This window comes from Nerophis ophidion, unplaced genomic scaffold (genome assembly GCF_033978795.1).
Source record: "Nerophis ophidion isolate RoL-2023_Sa unplaced genomic scaffold, RoL_Noph_v1.0 HiC_scaffold_159, whole genome shotgun sequence".
Lineage (NCBI taxonomy): Eukaryota > Metazoa > Chordata > Actinopteri > Syngnathiformes > Syngnathidae > Nerophis > Nerophis ophidion.
Genome location: NW_026907081.1, coordinates 87,541 through 109,396, shown reverse-complemented (window position 1 = coordinate 109,396; position 21,856 = coordinate 87,541). Strand labels below are relative to the sequence as shown.

The 21,856-nt window shown below is 37.3% G+C and overlaps 1 protein-coding gene across 4 annotated transcripts in view; it reads left to right on the top strand.

Moving 5' to 3' along the window:
- LOC133547703 (protein Niban 1-like) overlaps positions 1-21,856 on the top strand; it is a 62,190-nt gene that overhangs the window by 25,264 nt on the left and 15,070 nt on the right. For all 4 annotated transcript variants that reach the window (XM_061893261.1, XM_061893262.1, XM_061893263.1 and 1 more), the window contains exons 7-13: positions 6,094-6,198; positions 9,836-9,998; positions 10,109-10,296; positions 10,485-10,616; positions 15,970-16,080; positions 17,200-17,307; positions 21,685-21,796. In XM_061893261.1, the coding sequence (XP_061749245.1) occupies positions 6,094-6,198; positions 9,836-9,998; positions 10,109-10,296; positions 10,485-10,616; positions 15,970-16,080; positions 17,200-17,307; positions 21,685-21,796 (919 nt within the window). The remainder of the gene's footprint in view (positions 1-6,093; positions 6,199-9,835; positions 9,999-10,108; positions 10,297-10,484; positions 10,617-15,969; positions 16,081-17,199; positions 17,308-21,684; positions 21,797-21,856) is intronic.

Sequence of the window (21,856 nt, the reverse complement as noted above, 5' to 3'; positions counted from 1 at the left end):
TCCAGTTCATTCATATTCTTGGGCTTGTGTGCTGCAACTGCCTTCTTCAAGTCCCACCACAGCTTTTCTAGAGGATTTAGGTCTGGCCACTCCAGAGTCTTCCAGCCCTTCTTCTGCAACCACTCTGATGTATGCTTGGGATCCTTGTCCTGTTGGAAGGTCCAACGTCTCCCAAGCCTCAGCTTCCTCACTGACTTCATGACATTTGCAGCTAATATATCCTGCTAGGAAATAGAATTCATAATGCCTTGAACGTGCTGGAGATTCCCGGTACCTGAGGCAGAGAAACAGCCCCAGAGCATGATTGACCCCCCACCATGCTTAACAGTAGGAAAGGTGTTCTTCTCTTTGTAAGCTTCATTTTTTCTCCTCCAGACATAACGTTGATTCATAGGCCCAAAGAGTTCCACTTTTGTCTCATCACTCCATAGAACAGTTTCCCAAAACCTTTGGGGTTTGTCCAGATGATTTTTGGCATACTGGAGTCTATTTTCCTTGTGCCTGGTAGTCAGAAGTGGGGTGGGCCTGGGAGTTCTGGCATGGAGGCCTTCATCTCGTAGTGCGCACCTTATTGTCTGGGACGAAACCTGCGTTCCCCCCTCTGCAATGTCCTGTTGTAGTTCTTCAGCTGTTACCCGGGGGTTTTTCACCACTGTACGCTTCAAATACCGGACAGCAGTTGCACACAGCATCCTCTTTCTAGCTTTAAACTTGCCAATTATCCTCCCAACTGTGTCTCTTGGAATGTGTAATGTCTTTGCTATTTTCTTATATCCATATCCTTTCTTATGAAGAAAAATGACCTCCTCTCTTGACTTCTTTGACCACTCCCTGGACTTCACCATGTTGCAAATACACCATTGACCATCTACAAGAAGCTGAGCGTCACAGTCTTTTTCAATCAGTTTAATTGTTGCTGGTTATGGTTCTAATCACATCTACAGGTGTTTTCAACACCTGATTGAAAAGACCTTATTCAAATTCTGTTCTTAAGAGTTATGATCTTCAAGGGGTAGAATAATTTTGTCAATGATATATTAAGAGAAATGACACTGTTTGGTAAGTTACAAAATATAATGTTGTAATTCAAGTTGCGTTTGTCTATTTAATGCATCTTTATTTGATATGACTATAAACAAAATACAGAATAAATGTCCAACTTGCTAAAACACCAAAATTGTGTGGGGGTTGAATAATTTTGATCACAACTGTACCTAGCAACCCTGCATTTGGCACTGGTAATAACTAGAGATGTCTTATATCGGACTGCCGATATTATTGGCCGATAAATGGTTTAAAATTTAATATCGGAAATGATCGGTATCTGTTTCAAAAAGTAAAATTTACGACTTTTTAAAATGCTGCTGTACAGACGTAGGGAGAAGTACCAAGCAGTTGTGTCTCCCAGTCATACTTGCCGAATCCTCCTGATTTTCCCTGGACACTCCCAAATTTCAGTGTCCCTCCCGACAATTTGCCGGGGCAACCATTCTCCCGATTTCCACCCAGACAACAATATTGGGGGCGTGCCTTAAAGTCACCGCATTTGCGTGCCGGCCCAATCACATAATATCTACGGCTTTTCACACACACAAGTGAAAGCAAGGCATACTTGGACAAAAGCCATACAGGTCACACTGAGGGTGGCCGTATAAACAACTTTAACACTGTTACAAATATGCGCCACACTGTGAACCCACACCACACAAGAATGACAAACACATTTCGGGACAACATCTGCACCGTAACACAACATAAACACAACAGAACAAATACCCAGAATCCCTTGCAGCACTAACTCTTCTGGGACGCTACAATATACACCCCCTTGCCCACCTCAACCTCCTCATGCTCTCTCAGGGAGAGCATGTCCCAAATTCCAAGCTGATGTTTTGAGGCATGTTAAAAAAAAATGTTGCACTTTGTGACTTCTATAATAAATATGGCAGTGCCATGTTGGCATTTATTTTTCCATAACTTGAGTTGATTTGTTTTGGACAACTTTGTTACATTGTTTAATGCATCCAGCGGGGCATCACAACAAAATGAGGCATATTAATGTGTTCATTCTACGACTGTATTTATCGGTATCAGTTGATATCGGAATCGGTAATTAAGAGTTGGAAAACATCGGATATAGGCAAAAAAAAGCCATTATCGGACATTTCTAGTAATAACACCAACCGGGTGTTGTTGAGGACATGTGGCAACTCTACAGCTCTGATGGTTTATTGAACACTGCAGTTGAAGCAAGAAACTTAAACAACAAATGAAGAAGTTCAACTGCATTATTTTTCTAGATAACGAAAAACCTTGTCCACTAACATCACTCAGTAGTAAAAGTCATGTGAAAAGGAGGTGATTACCTTTTAATGAGCCGCTGATTAAATGTTATCAAGCATTAGTAGCTGTAGCTTTTTACTCTGTAAAAGTGTATCATTAAGATAAAAGATCCCGAAAGTGCGGGGGAAAAAAGGGCACTACTGGATGGAACTTTTTTTTTTTTTTTTAAAGATTTTCAATCAGTGGACAAACAAAATAAGACCATATAGAAACGAAAATGAGCATAGACCATGTAGACTCCTTGACAAACTTGACAGCAGAATCAAATCAAATAATTCATGTAAGAAACACATTTTTACAAAAAAGAAAACACACACTGCAGAATTAAAGTCCTACTGAAAGCCACTACTAGTCTGATAGTTTATATATCAATGATGAAATATTAACGTTGCAACACATGCCAATACGGCCGCTTTACTTTACTAAATTACAATTTTAAATTTCCCGGGACTTTTTTCTTGAAAACGTCGCGTAATGATGACGTGTACGCGTGACGTCACAGGTTTTTAGGAAGTATGAGCGCTACGCACAGCTAAATGTCGTCTGCTTTAACGGCATAATTACACAGTATTTTGGAGATTTGTGTTACTGAATCTTTTGCAATTTGTTCAATTAATATTGGAGAAGTCACAGTAGAAAGATGGAGTTGGGAAGCTTTAGCCTTTAGCCACACAAACACACGGTGATTCCTTGTTTAAAATTCCCGGAGCTGAAACTTTACTATGGATCAGAGCGCGGTCAAGCCAACATGGATCCCGACCAAGTGTCAACCAGCAGGTTCTGGTGAGAAAATTGTGATAAAAAGTCGCTTCTTAACGGAGATCAGCTGAGCTTGTGCCGTCCATAAAGCTGCTGTTGAATCCCCTGAGACACTGGCGTCAACACACCCGTGGACACACCCCTCCGACTATCAGGTACTATTAAACTCACTAAAACACTAGCAACACAATAGAAAGATAAGGGATTCCCCAGAATTATCCTACTAAATGTGTCTAAAAACATCTAAATCTGTCCCAGTGCAATCGCATTTTTTATTTTATTTTATTTATTTTTTCTAGTCCGTCGCTATCAATATCCTCAAACACGAATCTTTCATCCTCGCTCAAAGTAATGGGGAAATTGTTGTTTTCTCGGTCCGAATAGCACTTTTTGTTGGAGGCTCCCATTAAAAGCAATGTGAATATGTGAGGAGTCATCAACATGTGACGTCATCGTCTGCGACTTCCGGTAGAGGCGAGGCTTTTCTGTTAGCACCAAAAGTTGCCTACTTTATCGTGGATGTTCTCTACTAAATCCTTTTCAGCAAAAATATGGCAATATGGCGAAATGATGAAGTATGACACATAGAATGGAGCTGCTATCCCCGTTTAAATAAGAACATCTCATTTCAGTAGGCTTTTAACTGGGGTTAAAAACAACTTGTCCTCCTCAGTATTGATGATTACAACATCAAGACGATGTTCATGTTTTCCACCAAGAGGACGACCGTGTCATGTTTCATGAGAGTTTACTTTGAAAGTGGATCCACCTTCTTTTGTCCTGCAACAAAGTCGTGTAAACATGCAACAAAGTGATCACATAAAGGCGCCCAAAAGTCATGGACAATTATGTTTACAAATGTGGTTTTGCACCATTTAAAGCAGGGGTGTCATAAGTGTGGCCCACATAAATATTTATTGTAAATATACAATAAAAAATAAACATAAAAATATGAAATAAAAGAGCAATTGGGTGAAATGTAAAGAGAAAAAGTTGCAGTGTTGACTCTAATAACACAAAGATGCCATGCAGGCTGTTTTATTTTTTATTTTTTGAGCTGTGATTGCTCAAAAAATAATAATGAATCTAAATCAACGTTATGAATTATTGACCTATTCAATGTTTCACTTACCTCACATCAAAAAATTTCACTTTGCAATACTTTTTGGAAAAAAAATATGAAGTTTTCTTTGAAGAACAAAAAAACCCACGTTAAAGTTAAAATACCACACACACACACACTAGGTGTGGCTAAATTATTCTCTGCATTTGATCCATCACCCTTGATCACCCCCTGGGAGGTGAGAGAGCAGTGAGCAGCAGCAGTGGCTGCGCCCGGGAATCATTAACCATGAAAAAAATAACCTATTGAGGGATGGATATGAAGTTGATCTAGAGAAAATGTATGACTCATTTTTAATACTTTGATGAGTAAGGCCCTTTTTGGATCCCAAATACTTAAAACTTCAAAATAAATGTATATAATTGCTCAAAAAATGACAATGAATTAAAATCAATATTGTTAATTACTTATTTAAAATGCTCCAATTACTTCACACATTGAATTTTCTTGTGGGGGGAAAATTTGCATATTTCATGTTTTCTGCCATTAAAAAAAGGGTTTTTGACAAAAACGGCATAAAAAAAACTTTATATCAGCAGACAGACCTGAAGTTGATCTGGAGATAAAAGTGTTGAATGAAGAAGAAAAAATGGTATATGAAAAAAAAATTTTTAATGCCTTTTTTTTGACCAAAGCTTCCCGTCCAAGCTGATAAAGCATATAGATGCTGCAAAGAGGAATGGGCAAAGATAGGTGTGCCAAGCTTGTGCCATCACATTTATAAATCAAGGCTGTAATTGCTGCCATTGCTCCATTGAGCAGAGGCTGCCAATACTTATGCATGTGATTTTTAAAAAAATGTTTATTTTAAATACATTTGTGAAAATGTAAACTTTTCCTATTTCCATTTTGGGGTATTACATCTAGAATGTTGAGGACTAAATTAAATTAATTCAATTTTTGAAAAAGGCTGTACACTGCAAAAAGTCAGTGTTAAAATACTCGAAAAAAAATACAAAAATTAGGGGTATTTTACTTTAACTAAGCAAAATTATCTGCCAATTGAACAAGAAAATTTGGCTTGTCAAACCTTCCAAAATAAGAAAGAAAAAAAACATTTGTATTTTACCTAAACTAAGCACAATTATCTGCCAATAGAACCAAAAAAATTGGCTTGTCAAGACTTTCCAAAACAAGTAAAATTAGCAAACCTCAATGAACCCCAAAATACCTTAAAATACGTATACTCTCATTAATAACAAGTGCACTTTTCTTGGTTGAAAAAAAAAGACCTTTTTGCTCAATGTGTTGAAAAATATTCTTAAATGAAGTAAAGTGCCATTATCTTGACATAACATGCGCTCGGCATCATGATTTTTTTTTCATGCTCGAAGTAAGACATTACTTTAAAAAAGCAGTTTTATACTTGAGTGTTGATGACACAGCTTTGCAACACTTGATATTCTAGTTTCAAGAATGTTTTACTCAATATAGGTCATAATATCTCAGCAACAAGCTGTAATAACTTACTGACGTTATTTAGGACTAAAACAAGTAAAACACTAACATAAAATCTGCTTAGTAAGCAGAAATATCTTATCAGACAGAAAATAAAAAAATATCCCCCTTATTTGAGGTATTTAATCTTACTTACATTTCAGTTTTTGCAGTGTGAATATTTTCCAAATGCACTGCCTGAAGTGGATATTTGAACATTTTAAATTGATTAAAGTAGTGGCAAAATGCAAATGTTCTGAGGACAACCAGTACACAAATTAAACGAACACAACAATCTTGTGACAACTTTTGGTCACATAATAAAAATGCTACAGGATGCTGAGCCAATCAAGTATGAAAGGTTGTGTGTAATTCTATTCTAAAATGAATACCGGGTGAGGATTTTTTTTTTTACCTTGCTAATCCGTCAGGTGTTGGCCAACCTCGTGATGGAGAAGCTGCTGCCGTCTTTGGAAAAAGAAATGCTCCCATACCTCAAAGCCAAGAAGACAGAGAAGAAGAGAGTTTGGTTTGCGGTGAGTTGCGTTGCTGTTGAAGTACTCTGCAAAAAGGCAGTGTTTAAAAACAAGAAAAAAAAATAGGGGTATTTTACTTGAACTAAGCAAAATCATCTGCCAATAGAACAAGAAAACTTGGCTTGTCAAGACTTTCCAAAACAAGTCAAATTAGCTAACTTCAGTGAACCCAAAAAGACCTTAAAATAAGTATATTCTCACTAACAACAACTGTACTTTTCTCTTGTTTCATTGAATATAAAAGAGCAAAGTCCATTTGGCTGTCATCTGTTTTAATATGAAACACAATTGTGTCAATCATGATTTGTTTTTCTTCACATGCTTGAAATAAAAAATGATCACATGCTTGAAATAAAAAATGATTACTTTAAAAAAGTAGTTTTATACTTGTGAGTGTTGATGACAGGGCTTTGCAACACTTGATATTCTACTTTCAAGCATGTTCTACTCAATATAGGTCATCACATCTCAGCAACAAGCTGTAATATCTCACTGGCATCATTTAGGACCAAAAACGCAAGTCCCGCCGCCGGCCGGGATGCCCAAAATGTCCAAAACGCGCCCAGCAAAGTCCCACAGGAAGGCGAGGTGAAAAGTGAGAAAAGTCGGTAAATGTTCAAAAATCCCACCCGGCTTGTGGCACTTCATGTGGGACTCAAAACTTGATGTGGGACTCAAAATTTAAGACTTGTGACAACCGGGTGGGATTTTTTCCATGTGGAAGTTGAACCTGGGTAGTAGAGATGCACGGTTTGCGGTCTCATCTGCGGATAAACCCCGGGTCGGGCGGGTGACATGACGAAAAAATAGATTTTGATTAGATTCGGGCGGGTGGCGGTTGAACCATCCAGAAATATTTGATATACATGGTTCTGGAATCAGTATCCTTTACCATTCAAAGAGCCACTTAAGACCCGTGTCACAAAGCGAAGAAGACAATAGGAGTCGCTAATATTCTCTAGAATGACTGCCGGCAGTCACCCAGTTAATAAGTATTAGGGCGTGCTATGAAGCCATTGGCTTTGTCGCCTTCTACAACTTGTGCGATCTGCTTGTCAGTCCAGCATCATGTTGTGTGTGGTTTCCGCGGCAACACGCACACAACTGCAAGGCATACTGGGTGACACACAGTACACTAGTGGTTGTGATATAAACAATTTTAACACTCTTACTAATATGCGCCACGCTGTGAAGCCACACCAAACAAGATTAACAAACACATTTCGGGAGAACATCCTCCAAGTAACACAACATAAACGCAACGCAACACAACAAATACCCAGACTCCTTTGTATCCATGACAATTCCTGACTATTTTATACACCCGCTAGCAGCAAACCCCGCCACCCTCCGTGCGTCAGTAAGGTGGGCGGGGTTGGGGGCGCGGGGGTGTCAAATATATTCAGGATGTCTCACGGACACAAAGGATTCTGGGTATTTGTTGTGTTGCGTGTATGTTGTGTTACTGGGAGGATGTTCTCCCGAAATGTGTTTGTCAATCTTGTTTGGTGTGGCTTCACAGCGTGGCGCATATTAGTAAGTGTTAAAGTTGTTTATATCACAACCATCGGTGTACTCTGTATCACCCAGTATGCCTTTCAATCTTGTACGTGTGATTGCGGAAGCTGCACACATGTTGCTGGACTAACAATCAGTTTGTACGTGTTGTTGAAGGTGTCAAAGGCAATGGCTTCACAGCACGCCCATATTCTTGTCATCAGGATGAACGCTATTGGATATTCGCGAGAATGTTAGCGTTTCCCATTGTCTTCATTCATCTGTGAAACGGGTTTAAATAGCTCTGTGAGTGGTAAAGGCGGCCAACCTATTTCAGCGGGCGGCTACGGTCCTGATAAAATGTTGGTTCGGGTGGACGGCGGGTGGATGACGACTTTGGTGATGCGGTTGCGGATGATATAATTGCCTATCCGCGCATCTCTACTGGATAGGTATTTTGAACATTTTTGGGGACTTTTGCTGACTTTTGTCACTTTTCTCCCTCACTTCCCATGGGGCTTTGCTGGGTGCGTTTTGGACATTTTTTGTATCCCAGGATTTATGCGGCGGGACTCGTGAGACTGGAACCCGGGGAGGTATTTTGGACACAATGGGACTTTGGAACATTTTGGCCACCTCTTCCCCGCCTTCCTGTGCACCATTGCTGGGTGTGGACAAAACTAGTTTCAAGCATGTTTTAAAGTTAAAGTAGCAATGATTGTCACACACACACTAGGTGTGGTGAAATGTGTCCTCTGCATTTGACCCATCACCTTGTTCACCCCCTGGGAGGTGAGGGGAGCAGTGAGCAGCAGTGGTGGCCGCGCCCAGGAATCATTTTTGGTGATTTTAACCCCCAATTCCAAGCCTTGATGTTGAGTGCCAAGCAGGGAGGTCATGGCTCCCATTTTTATAGAGTTTGGTATGACTCGGCCGGGGTTTGAACTCACAACCTACCCATCTCAGGGCAGACACTCTAATAATAATAATTATGGATTAGATTTATATCGTGCTTTTCTATTACTAGATACTCAAAGCACTCACAGAGAAGTGGGAAGCCATCATTCATTCACACCTGGTGGTGGTAAGCTACATCTGTAGCCACAGCTGCCCTGGGGTAAACTGACGGGAGCGTGGCTGCCCTCCGACCACCACCTATCATTCATTCACCAGTGTGAGCGGCACCAGGGGCAAGGGTGAAGTGTCCTGCCCAAGGATACAACGGCAACGATTTGGATGTCAATATGTGGGAAGCGAACCTGCAACCTTCAGGTTGGTGGCACGGCCGCTCTACCCACTACGCCAAGCCGCCCCACACCCTACCCACTACACCATGCCGCCCCACACTCTAACCACTACACCATGCCGCCCCACACTACCCACTACACCATGCCGCCCCACACTCTACCCACTACACCATGCCGCCCCACACTCTACCCACTACACCATGCCGCCCCACACGCTAACCACTACACCATGCCGCCCCACACGCTAACCACTACACCATGCCGCCCCACACTCTACCCACTACACCATGCCGCCCCATACTCTACCCACTACACCATGCCGCCCCACACTCTACCCACTACACCATGCCGCCCCACACTCTACCCACTACACCATGCCGCCCCACACTCTACCCACTACACCATGCCGCCCCACACTCTACCCACTACACCATGCCGCCCCACACTCTACCCACTACACCATGCCGCCCCACACTCTACCCACTACACCATGCCGCCCCACACTCTACCCACTACACCATGCCGCCCCACACTCTACCCACTACACCATGCCGCCCCACATTCTACCCACTACACCATGCCGCCCCACACTCTACCCACTACACCATGCCGCCCCACACTCTACCCACTAGGCCACGGAGTACTCAATGCAGGTCATAAAATGTCTGCAACAAGCTGTAATATTTTACTGAGATCATTTAGGAGCAAAACCCGTAAAAGACTAACATAAAATCTGCTTAGTGAGAAGAATTATTTCATCTGACAGAAAATATGCAAATATCAGCCTTATTTGAGGTATTTCATCTTACTTAGATTTGAGTTTTTGTGGTGTGAATATTAGTGTCATGTCGTGTGCTCAACTGGAATCCATTGAGATGCACTTTGCCAACCAGACGGTGGAGGCAGCCTACATTTTGGTCCTGGAACATCTGCTGGTTGCCTTCGCAGCCTTGAAGGAGGAATGTCGGAAGCGTGTGGAGAAAGAAGAGGTGGTGGTCCACTCGGACATGGACCACATCCTCAACTCCCGGCAGCAGCTGCAGGAAAAAGTCAGAGGTGAAGGATTTTGCTCTTCCCTGCTTTAGCTCCGTTTAGGAATTTTAAGTACTTTCAATTTTGGATCCTTGTCAAGTGTCCTCAGTCACGGAAAAGTTTGGTTCCTCCAGCTAAAGTATGGGCGGAAGCGGAGAAGGAGTTTGCTGAGAGCATCCAGCCACACCTCGGAGCCGTCCTGGAGGAACTCATGGAGCCAATCAGCTCTGCTTTTCTGGAAGGACGTCAGCTCAGCGAGAGCCTGATGGACAAGTTGTTCCATGAAGTTCAGCAAGGCAAAGACATCCAGGAACTCAAACAGGTCAGACATTCGTACGCTTGGTGCCTGGTTGGAGGTGATCTGGTCTCATTCATTTCAATGACAAAAAAGGCAAATGAGTATCGTTGGCTTTGTAGTACTTCCTGTCTGTGGGCCTGTTTGCAGGTTTAAATGCAGTTCTGCTCTACAAATAACATCTTTATTGGCCTTTTCCCAATCCTGTCCTTCAGACTCGGGCTGCCATGGCAAGACCTGAACTACAAAGTTGCTACCAAAGGATTGACTCCCTGCAGGGAAGGAATCTGTTTGCCTTCTCAAACATCAAAGGACTCATTCATAGTACTCAGATCCACCTGCAGCAGGTACATGTTTCATTATTAATAATAATAATATATCACATCACGTCTTTTGTCCACTTTCTATTCTACTATTATCTTATTAGGATCACATTCATTTGGATGATTTAAGTTCTAGTGATTCTCTGTTGTATTACATTGTTTATATCATCTTCTTCTTGTTGTATGTCATGTTGTAGTTTTTATGTCTTGTATGTCATGTTTGTTTTATTTCATGTTGTTCTTGTTTTTTGTCATGTTGTATTTCATGCTGCGCAGTATTCCATGTTCTTATTTGTTGTCGTCATCTTTACATTATGTTGTTTTATTTCATGTTGTTCTTGTTTTTTGTCATGTTGTATTTCATGTTGTGCAGTATTCCATGTTCTTATTTGTTGTCGTCATCTTTACATTATGTTGTTTTATTTCATGTTGTTCTTGTTTTTTGTCATGTTGTATTTCATGTTGTGCAGTATTCCATGTTCTTATTTGTTGTCATCATCTTTACATTATGTTTTTTGTTTTATTTCATGTTGTTCTTGTTTTTTGTCATGTTGTATTTCATGTTGTGCAGTATTCCATGTTCTTATTTGTTGTCATCATCTTTACATTATGTTTTTTGTTTTATTTCATGTTGTTCTTGTTTTTTGTCATGTTGTATTTCATGTTGTGCAGTATTCCATGTTCTTATTTGTTGTCGTCATCTTTACATTATGTTGTTTTATTTCATGTTGTTCTTGTTTTTTGTCATGTTGTATTTCATGTTGTGCAGTATTCCATGTTCTTATTTGTTGTCATCATCTTTACATTATGTTGTTTGTTTTATTTCATGTTGTTCTTGTTTTTTGTCATGTTGTATTTCATGCTGTGCAGTATTCCATGTTCTTATTTGTTGTGTCGCCATCTTTACATTATGTCGTGTTTGTTTTATTTCATGTTGTTCTTGTTTTTTGTCATGTTGTATTTCATGCTGTGCAGTATTCCATGTTCTTATTTGTTGTGTCGCCATCTTTACATTATGTCGTGTTTGTTTTATTTCATGTTGTTCTTGTTTTTTGTCATGTTGTATTTCATGCTGTGCAGTATTCCATGTTCTTATTTGTTGTGTCGCCATCTTTACATTGTCGTGTTTGTTTTATTTCATGTTGTTCTTGTTTTTTGTCATGTTGTATTTCATGTTGTGCAGTATTCCATGTTCTTATTTGTTGTCATCATCTTTACATTATGTTGTTTGTTTTATTTCATGTTGTTCTTGTTTTTTGTCATGTTGTATTTCATGTTGTGCAGTATTCCATGTTCTTATTTGTTGTCATCTTTACATTATGTTGTTTGTTTTATTTCATGTTGTTCTTGTTTTTTGTCATGTTGTATTTCATGCTGTGCAGTATTCCATGTTCTTATTTGTTGTGTCGCCATCTTTACATTATGTCGTGTTTGTTTTATTTCATGTTGTTCTTGTTTTTTGTCATGTTGTATTTCATGTTGTGCAGTATTCCATGTTCTTATTTGTTGTCATCATCTTTACATTATGTCGTGTTTGTTTTATTTCATGTTGTTCTTGTTTTTTGTCGTGTTGTATTTCATGTTGTGCAGTATTCCATGTTCTTATTTGTTGTCATCATCTTTACATTATGTCGTGTTTGTTTTATTTCATGTTGTTCTTGTTTTTTATCATGTTGTATTTCATGTTGTGCAGTATTCCATGTTCTTATTTGTTGTGTCGTCATCTTTACATTATGTCGTGTTTGTTGTATTTCATGTTGTTGTTTTTTGTCATGTTGTATTTCATGTTGTGCAGTATTCCATGTTCTTATTTGTTGTCATCTTTACATTATGTTGTTTTATTTCATGTTGTTCTTGTTTTTTGTCATGTTGTATTTCATGTTGTGCAGTATTCCATGTTCTTATTTGTTGTCATCATCTTTACATTATGTTGTTTGTTTTATTTCATGTTGTTCTTGTTTTTTGTCATGTTGTATTTCATGTTGTGCAGTATTCCATGTTCTTATTTGTTGTCATCATCTTTACATTATGTTGTTTGTTTTATTTCATGTTGTTCTTGTTTTTTGTCATGTTGTATTTCATGCTGTGCAGTATTCCATGTTCTTATTTGTTGTCATCATCTTTACATTATGTCGTGTTTGTTTTATTTCATGTTGTTCTTGTTTTTTGTCATGTTGTATTTCATGTTGTGCAGTATTCCATGTTCTTATTTGTTGTCGTCATCTTTACATTATGTCGTGTTTGTTTTATTTCATGTTCTTGTTTTTTGTCATGTTGTATTTCATGCTGTGCAGTATTCCATGTTCTTATTTGTTGTCGTCATCTTTACATTATGTTGTTTGTTTTATTTCATGTTGTTCTTGTTTTTTGTCATGTTGTATTTCATGTTGTGCAGTATTCCATGTTCTTATTTGTTGTCGTCATCTTTACATTATGTTGTGTTTGTTTTATTTCATGTTGTTCTTGTTTTTTGTCATGTTGTATTTCATGTTGTGCAGTATTCCATGTTCTTATTTGTTGTCGTCATCTTTACATTATGTTGTTTGTTTTATTTCATGTTGTTCTTGTTTTTTGTCATGTTGTATTTCATGTTGTGCAGTATTCCATGTTCTTATTTGTTGTCGTCATCTTTACATTATGTTGTTTGTTTTATTTCATGTTCTTGTTTTTTGTCATGTTGTATTTCATGCTGTGCAGTATTCCATGTTCTTATTTGTTGTCGTCATCTTTACATTATGTTGTGTTTGTTTTATTTCATGTTGTTCTTGTTTTTTGTCATGTTGTATTTCATGTTGTGCAGTATTCCATGTTCTTATTTGTTGTCGTCATCTTTACATTATGTTGTTTGTTTTATTTCATGTTCTTGTTTTTTGTCATGTTGTATTTCATGCTGTGCAGTATTCCATGTTCTTATTTGTTGTCGTCATCTTTACATTATGTTGTTTGTTTTATTTCATGTTGTTCTTGTTTTTTGTCATGTTGTATTTCATGTTGTGCAGTATTCCATGTTCTTATTTGTTGTCGTCATCTTTACATTATGTTGTGTTTGTTTTATTTCATGTTGTTCTTGTTTTTTGTCATGTTGTATTTCATGTTGTGCAGTATTCCATGTTCTTATTTGTTGTCGTCATCTTTACATTATGTTGTTTGTTTTATTTCATGTTGTTCTTGTTTTTTGTCATGTTGTATTTCATGTTGTGCAGTATTCCATGTTCTTATTTGTTGTCATCATCTTTACATTATGTTGTTTGTTTTATTTCATGTTGTTCTTGTTTTTTGTCATGTTGTATTTCATGCTGTGCAGTATTCCATGTTCTTATTTGTTGTCATCATCTTTACATTATGTTGTGTTTGTTTTATTTCATGTTGTTCTTGTTTTTTGTCATGTTGTATTTCATGTTGTGCAGTATTCCATGTTTTTATTTGTTGTCGTCATCTTTACATTATGTTGTTTGTTTTATTTCATGTTCTTGTTTTTTGTCATGTTGTATTTCATGCTGTGCAGTATTCCATGTTCTTGTTGTCGTCATCTTTACATTATGTCGTGTTTGTTTTATTTCATGTTGTTCTTGTTTTTTGTCATGTTGTATTTCATGTTGTGCAGTATTCCATGTTCTTATTTGTTGTCGTCATCTTTACATCATGTCATGTTGTTCTTGTTTTTGTTTCGCATTATTTTTTAGATGTTGTGTGTTTTGTCATGTTGTATTTCATGTTTTACAGTCTTCCATGTTCTAGGGGATATTTGTGTTTTATGTCATGTTGTTTACATTATGTCATGTTTGTTTTTTCATGTTGTTTTAGTTGTATTTCATGTTGTACAGTATTCCATGTTCTTGGTGATATTTGTGTTTTTATGTCATGTTGTTTACGTAATGTCATGTTTGCTTTATTTCATGTTGTGTCATGTTTGTTTTGTTTCACCTTATTTTTTGGATGTCTTGTGTGTTTTGTCATGTTGTATTCAGTGTAGTTCTTATGTGTTGTATTTCATGTTGTATTCCATGAGTTTCTTATTTGTGTTGTATGTCATTCCAGTGTTTCCCCCAGAAAATGTGAGTTAAAATGGTGTCTCTCCCGGGGGAAGGGGGTGCCACCCGGGACAGACGGGGAAGGGGGGAAGGGGCTTGGTGGGTATAAGGATCAGTGTAATTTGGCCTGTCGCCACCATCACGACTCCATTTCACCACAGCCTGGAGGGCAATAGACTACAGACTGTGGTGAAGTAGGCCGGCTTCGTCGCTTGAAGAAGCCTACAATTTTGGGTTGTGTTTTCCACTCCGTATGCTGAGTAGCAATATACGATATATATCTCGATATTGTTGCCGTAAAGTAAAAGTAAAAAACAGTCCTAATTAGCTGCGATATACTATGTATGTCATTATTTTGACATAGTAAATATTGACTTACTAAGACAAAATAATGACTAAGTCAAATGAATGACTTACTGTAAATAAGCGTTTGAAGAAGAGTTAAAAGTGGGGGCCACATGCTGACATTTGCTCAACTCATCATGCTTCATTTATAGAACAGAAAAAATGTTAAGACTTTTGTTGAGGCAGTGGCTCTTTGTTGCCTTAACAACAAAGCGCTGCGGGAAACCTTGCATTTATGTTGTATGACGTGTTTGTTTTATTTCATGTTGTTCTAGTTGTATGTTATTTGTTATATGTCATGTTGTTTGTTGTATTTCATGTTGTACAGAATTCCATGTTCGAGGTGATATTTGTGTGTTATGTCATGTTTTTTTTATTTCATGTTGTGGCGTGTTTGTTTCGTTTCACCTTATTTTTTGGATGTTGTGTGTTTTGTCATTTTGTATACAGTGTAGTTCTTATTTGTGTTGTATTTTGTTTATGTTGTATTTCATGTTGTATTCCATGTGTTTATTTGTGTTGTATGTCATTCATGTTGTATGTCGTGTTTTATTTCATATTGTTCCAGTTGTATGTTATTTGTTATGTCATGTTTGTCTTTTATTTTTTTTGTTGTATTTCATGTTGTACAGTATTCCATGTTCTAGGTGATATTTATGTTCTATTTCATGTCCTATTTTGTTTGTTTTCACGTTTATTTTTTGGATGTCGTGTGTTTTGTCATGTTGTATTCTGTGTAGTTCTTATTTGTGTTGTATTTCATGTTGTATTCCATGTGTTTCTTATTTGTGTTATGTCGTTTATTTCATTTCATGTTGTTCTAGTTGCATATCATGTTTTATTTGTTGTTGTTCATGTTGGATGTCAGGTTTGTTTTATTTCATGTTGTATTTCATATTTATTCTGTATGCCATTTTGTATTCCATGTTCTTATTTGTGTTATGACATGTTTGTTGTATGCCATGTTGTTGTACTTATTTATGTTGTCATGCTTTCTTCAGCTGGTTGAAAATTCAACGTTTACGTTTAATCAGCTGGTCTGCAAGAACCTCCAGGATGACAGTGAAGAAGCACTCTCTCTGATAGAAAAGGCCAAACACCGAGTTCTCAAGGTCATACAAAAGCTGCAATGTTTTATACATACTGTATATACAGTACATACACTCTACATGTTTCTTGTTGTAATGATTATTGAAAAGGTTTCATGTTAGCTTGTCTTATTCATTTTTCAAGCACTTTAGTCAATGCCCACGCGCATTAATGTATTATAATATTACAGCACTGTAATATTACCATTAACAAACGTATTACTGTCTTACTCCAGTTTTTGTGCACTTTCTGGCTTATCACCAAATATTTTACCCTAACAAAATTCAATATTTCGTGATCAGAGCCTTATGTTTAATAAATAAGGGACACTCCTTTCTCTCTCGCCGACAGCTGTTTGAGTGCAGTGTGTAATGTCTTACCAACGTGTCATCATGACTTGTTATTACAGTACTTTGGTTGCATACATTATGGACAAAATGAGCAGATCTTGATAGTTTTTGGCAATGTCATAAGAAACAATATTGATAAAATGCTGATAACCATGTGTAGTTTCCTAATGAAGCCTTAGCTTGATGTCCCTCTACTTTCTCCTGCTCTGCTTGCTGCGGCAACAACAAACAAAACTCCAGACGCTCCTCTTCGTTTTGTATGATATACTTGTGAACTTCATCATTCAAAACCTCAAACAATAACGATGTGGGAGAAAATGAATGGCAAAATAAAGCATGTGTGTTACAGTACAAAGTAAGAGTACAGTCAAAAATAGTTGTGATAATTACAAAAAGTGTACGTTATATTTATTCTAAACATGCAATTTATATATTTTTGTATTATTTAAATAAAGTAAACAGTCCCCTTTTGGCTGAATAAACAAAGCACCTTCCATAAAATGTAAAGGAACTTAAATAGCCTTCAGGCTTCTACACCTTGTAAACTGTAATATTTGTATCACTTGTGGAAACAAACACATCTTGCCTTAAATATAAATTAATATTGTAAATGAAGATTATGAAAATGGTGGAGAGTTGGTTGTTATGATGAAGTAGAGGTTGTAGCGCTGTAGATGACAACATATATTTATGAAACATCTTTTCAGGTATTTAGACAATTATGACTCTTATTTGAATGTCAACTAGTAAGGTGGTCTGAGCTGCACGTTGAAGGTTCCATTGTGCTTGCAGCAATATGACTATGACAGCAGCACCGTCAGGAAGAAAACCTTCCAACAAGCTTTGGTGTCCTTCACGCTGCCCGTCGTCAAGAAGATGCTGGCCGACACCTGCAAACCTGTGAGCAAGGCACACACACACATTTCAACATACTTTATGTGGAGCAGCACAATCCTAATACATTTAAGAGAACTGACTGAACATTACTTAAGCAAGCACTTTGCGATGGAGGCAAGGAAAAACTCCCTCGAGGGACGAACCCAGACTGTGGGGCGGCTGTCTGTCTGGACCGGGTGGCTTAAGCAAGAGTGACTGTGGCTAGATAGTGGGAGAAAATAGGATCAGGGGGTTAAGCGATGGGGGAGGGAAAAGAGAACTATAGGCAATACATCGTAACGACAAAAGTAATGTGATGATGCTAGTGATACTAGCACATTATGCTGGTTATTATGTGAATGTGGAAATGGTGTCAAAGCGCTTTGAGTACCTTGAAGGGAGAAAAGAGCTATACAAGTCAGTGTTTCCTCCAGCATATTTGTTAGTTAAGGTGGGGGCAATATACTATATATGTATATGTATGTGTGTATATATATATATATATATATATATATATATATATATATATATATATATATATTATATATTAGGGCTGCGGATCTTTGGGTGTCCCACGATTCGATTCAATATCGATTCTTGGGGTCACGATTCGATAATATATCGATGTTTTTCGATTCGATTCAAAAACAATATTTTTCCGATTTAAAAGGATTGTGTAATCATTCAATACATAGATTTCAGCAGGATCTACCCCAGTCTGCTGACATGCAAGCAGAGTAGTAGATTTAAAAAAAAGAAGCTTTTATAATTGTAAAGACAATGTTTTATCAACTGATTGCAATAATGTAAATGTAACTATTAAAGGAAGCAAAAATATGACTTATTTTATCTTTGCGAAAACATTGGACACAGTGTGTTGTCCAGCTTATGAGATGCCATGCAAGTGTAAGCCACTGTGACACTTTTGTTCTTTTTTTTTATTTTTATAAATGTCTAATGATAATGTCAATGAGGGATTTTTAATCACTGCTATGCTGAAATGATAACTAATATTGATACTGTTAATCATTTTTGTTTCACTACTTTTGTTTTGTTCTGTGTGGTGTTTGTGTCTCCTCTCAATTGTTCTGTTTATTGCAGTTCTGAGTGTTGCTGGCTCAGCTTTGCTTTTGGAATTGGATTGCATTGTTATGATATTGCTGTGTATTGTTTTGTTGGATTAATAAAATAAAATTAAAAAAAAAATAGATTTTTTAAAAATGAGAATCGATTCTGAATTGCACAACGTATTTGATTCGTATTCGAATCGATTTTTTCCCACACCCCTAATATATATATATATATATATATATATATTTTTTTTTTTTTTTTTTTCTCCGTAAAGTAAACCCAAAACATTCCTAGTTACCTGAGATACTAAGTATGTCATTATTTTGTCTTAGTAAGTCAATATTTACTAAGTCAAAATAATGACATACTTAGTATACATATTCCGTACAATTGACCACTAAATGGTAACACCCGAATAAGTTTTTCAACTTGTTTAAGTCGGGGTCCACGTTAATCAATTCATGGTATGGTATTCATACATAATAAAAATCAACTGCAGGCTTCCCAAATGTTGTAATGAATTAAGCATGATGTGTTGAACATATGTCAACACGTGGCCCCACTTTTAACTTTTTTTTTCAAACGCTTATTTACAGTAAGTCATTAATTTGACTTAGTCATTATTTTATCTTAGTAAGTCAATATTTACAGTAAGTCAATATTTACTAAGTCAAAATAATGACTAAGTCAAATTAATTGGATTGTTTTGAGCATCTGTAACGGTACAAAATGTATCAACGTGTCCCTCATCAATTCATATTTATGTAAGTCGACTTTCATAAAAAAGTTTCGACACCCTGATGTAAGACTACTTGAGTTTAAAGTGGAGTTTGAGTTTAGTTGGAACATGCAAGCATAAAATATGACACGTCACAATTTCCAGGAGTAAGAAGAAGCTGATCTTATTTAATCCTACCCCTTTTTCTTTTACATAACTGTTGCTAAAACTTTTGTTCACTTCCTGTTCTCATATTATTCACAATATACTCCATAAGTAATCACAATAAAAATAAATAGATAAATAATAATTGGTGAAGTAAGTTATTTTATATGATGAGATGAGTAGGATTATTTTGAGAATAAATGGATGAAATAAATTCAGAATGTTTATCATGGTTCATCTTCTTTGTACTTTATAAACACTTTAAGTTTGAAGAGTTTCTGAAGTGGATCCTATTAGTACATTGTTTGATTGCTTTGCTTAATACATTCCATCATTTAATTCCACATCCTGATATACTGAAGGTCTTAAGTGTTGTATGTGCATACAAATGTTTTAAATTAAATTTTTCTCCAAGATTATATTCCTCTTTTTTTTGAGAAGAATTGTTGTATATTCTTGGGTAGCAGGTTATAGTTTGCTTTGTGTATTATTTCAGCTGTTTGCAAATTCACTGTCGTGGAATTTCAGTATTTTTGATTCAATGAATAAAGGGTTTGTATGTTCTATATCATGGGTGTCAAACTCTGACCCGCCGTGTAATTTAATTTGGCCCTTGAGGCAATATCAATTTAGCATTCCAGCTGGCCCGCCGCTGTTATACAGCGTCTGTGCTGCTGCAACACCGCATTCACCGCTAATACTCATACTTGCCAACCCTCCTAATTTTCCCGGCAGACTCCCGAAGTTCAGTGCCCCTCCCGAAAATCTCCCGGGGCAACCATTCTCCCGAATTTCTACTGATTTCCACCCGGACAACTATATTGGAGGCGTGCATTTAAGGCACTGCCTTTAGCGTTCTCTACAACCTGTCGTCACGTCCGCTTTTCCTCCATACTAACAGCGTGTCACATATTTGTGGCCTTTAAACACACACACACACACACACACACACACACACACACACACAAGTGAATGCACAGCATACTTGGTCAACAGCCATACAGGTCACACTGAGGGTGGCCGTATAAACAACTTTAGCCCTGTTACAAATATGCGCCACACTGTTAACCCACACCAAACAAGAATGACAAACATATTTCGGGTGAACATCCGCACCGTAACACAACAGAACAAATACCCAGAACCCCTTGCAGCACTAACTCTTCCGGGAAACTTCCAGCAAACTGACCAATAATTAACGTTTTATTCATGCATTTTCTATTGCTACTTCAAGGCTTGAATGTTTGGTTCATTCATTATTGTTTTTTTTTTTTTCAAATTTATTATTAGCCTGTGGAAAAAATGTATTTACCTCAGAAGATTGCAAATAGAAAAAAAGGCATACAATTTTTATTTAAATTGTATTTGATATGCCATTGATATTTTTTTAATTATTATTTGAAACTGGATTTTGCATGTCACTAAAGTTATATAAGCCTTGCTTGTTCAATATTTAATGCAAAACTTGTTTGGGTCCCTATTAAAAGGTTCATTTGTTCAACCTTTGTTCCGTTGAAAATTTTGGCCCACTCTGTGTTTGAGTTTGACACCCCTGTTCTATATCCAACATTATGTATTATTCTAACTCATCTTTTTTGTAACACTGTTAGTGAATGACGTGTACTTTTGTAGTTATTTCCCCATATTTCTACACAATAACTCATATGTAACACTAGTGAGCAGTAGAGAATATGAAGTGATTTTTGGTCTAGAACATGTTTTGCTTTATTCATTATTGACGTGTTTCTTGCTACTCTGTTGTATATTTTTACATGAGATTTCCAGTTCAATTTATCATCAATCATTAGACCTAGTGTCAGGTTCAAACACTGATGACATCTATTAATCAGACAAGAAGCAAGGAATCATGTAGAGACAGAGTTCAATGTAGCCTATGAGGAGAACGCATGGAGCTGAACACTTAGTCACTGTCTCGCCCTAACCCGTCCCTCTTTTTATTCAGAGTTCCATAGTCAACATCACTTAAGCCGCCTCTTAAAGGAGTGTTCTCATATATTACGCAAAGCGGGTCCAGGAGACACAGTATGTGACAGAATGGGCTGGGGGCCTTGTGATTTCGCCTTGTCCCCGCTTCGTCTGCGTGTTATCTTTTCTTCGTTGAGGTCCTTGAAGAAGTTTTGTCCTTGCATAGATTAGAAAAACTCTAACTTGAGCACAAAGGCTAATAACTAAAGCGACGGACTTTAAGCATAACAAAGTTAGTGTGATAATAAAGACATAATTATTCTATTACTAGAAATTTGGTTTCATTTATTTTTTCAATTTCTATTGCATCTATTTGTATTTGTGTTTGACTGTCAACTTGAGTTGATTAAATGTAAATGTTTGCATAAGATTCACTATTATTTCAATTGTTTTTTCAAAATGTAAGGAATAAATACAAACTAAAGACCAAAGTCTTAACTAAAACCACTTTGTTAATGTAGGAACTTGAGGTCCTTAAAACTTCTGTGGACACGGACTACTCCAACTTCATCCACGTGGACAACATTTATGAGGACGTCCTCCTCCAAATGCTGGACAAGGAAGTCACCAAAGGTACAAAATCAAACGCCGTCTTGCATATTCAGGGCCTGATTTACTAAAGTGCCGATACCA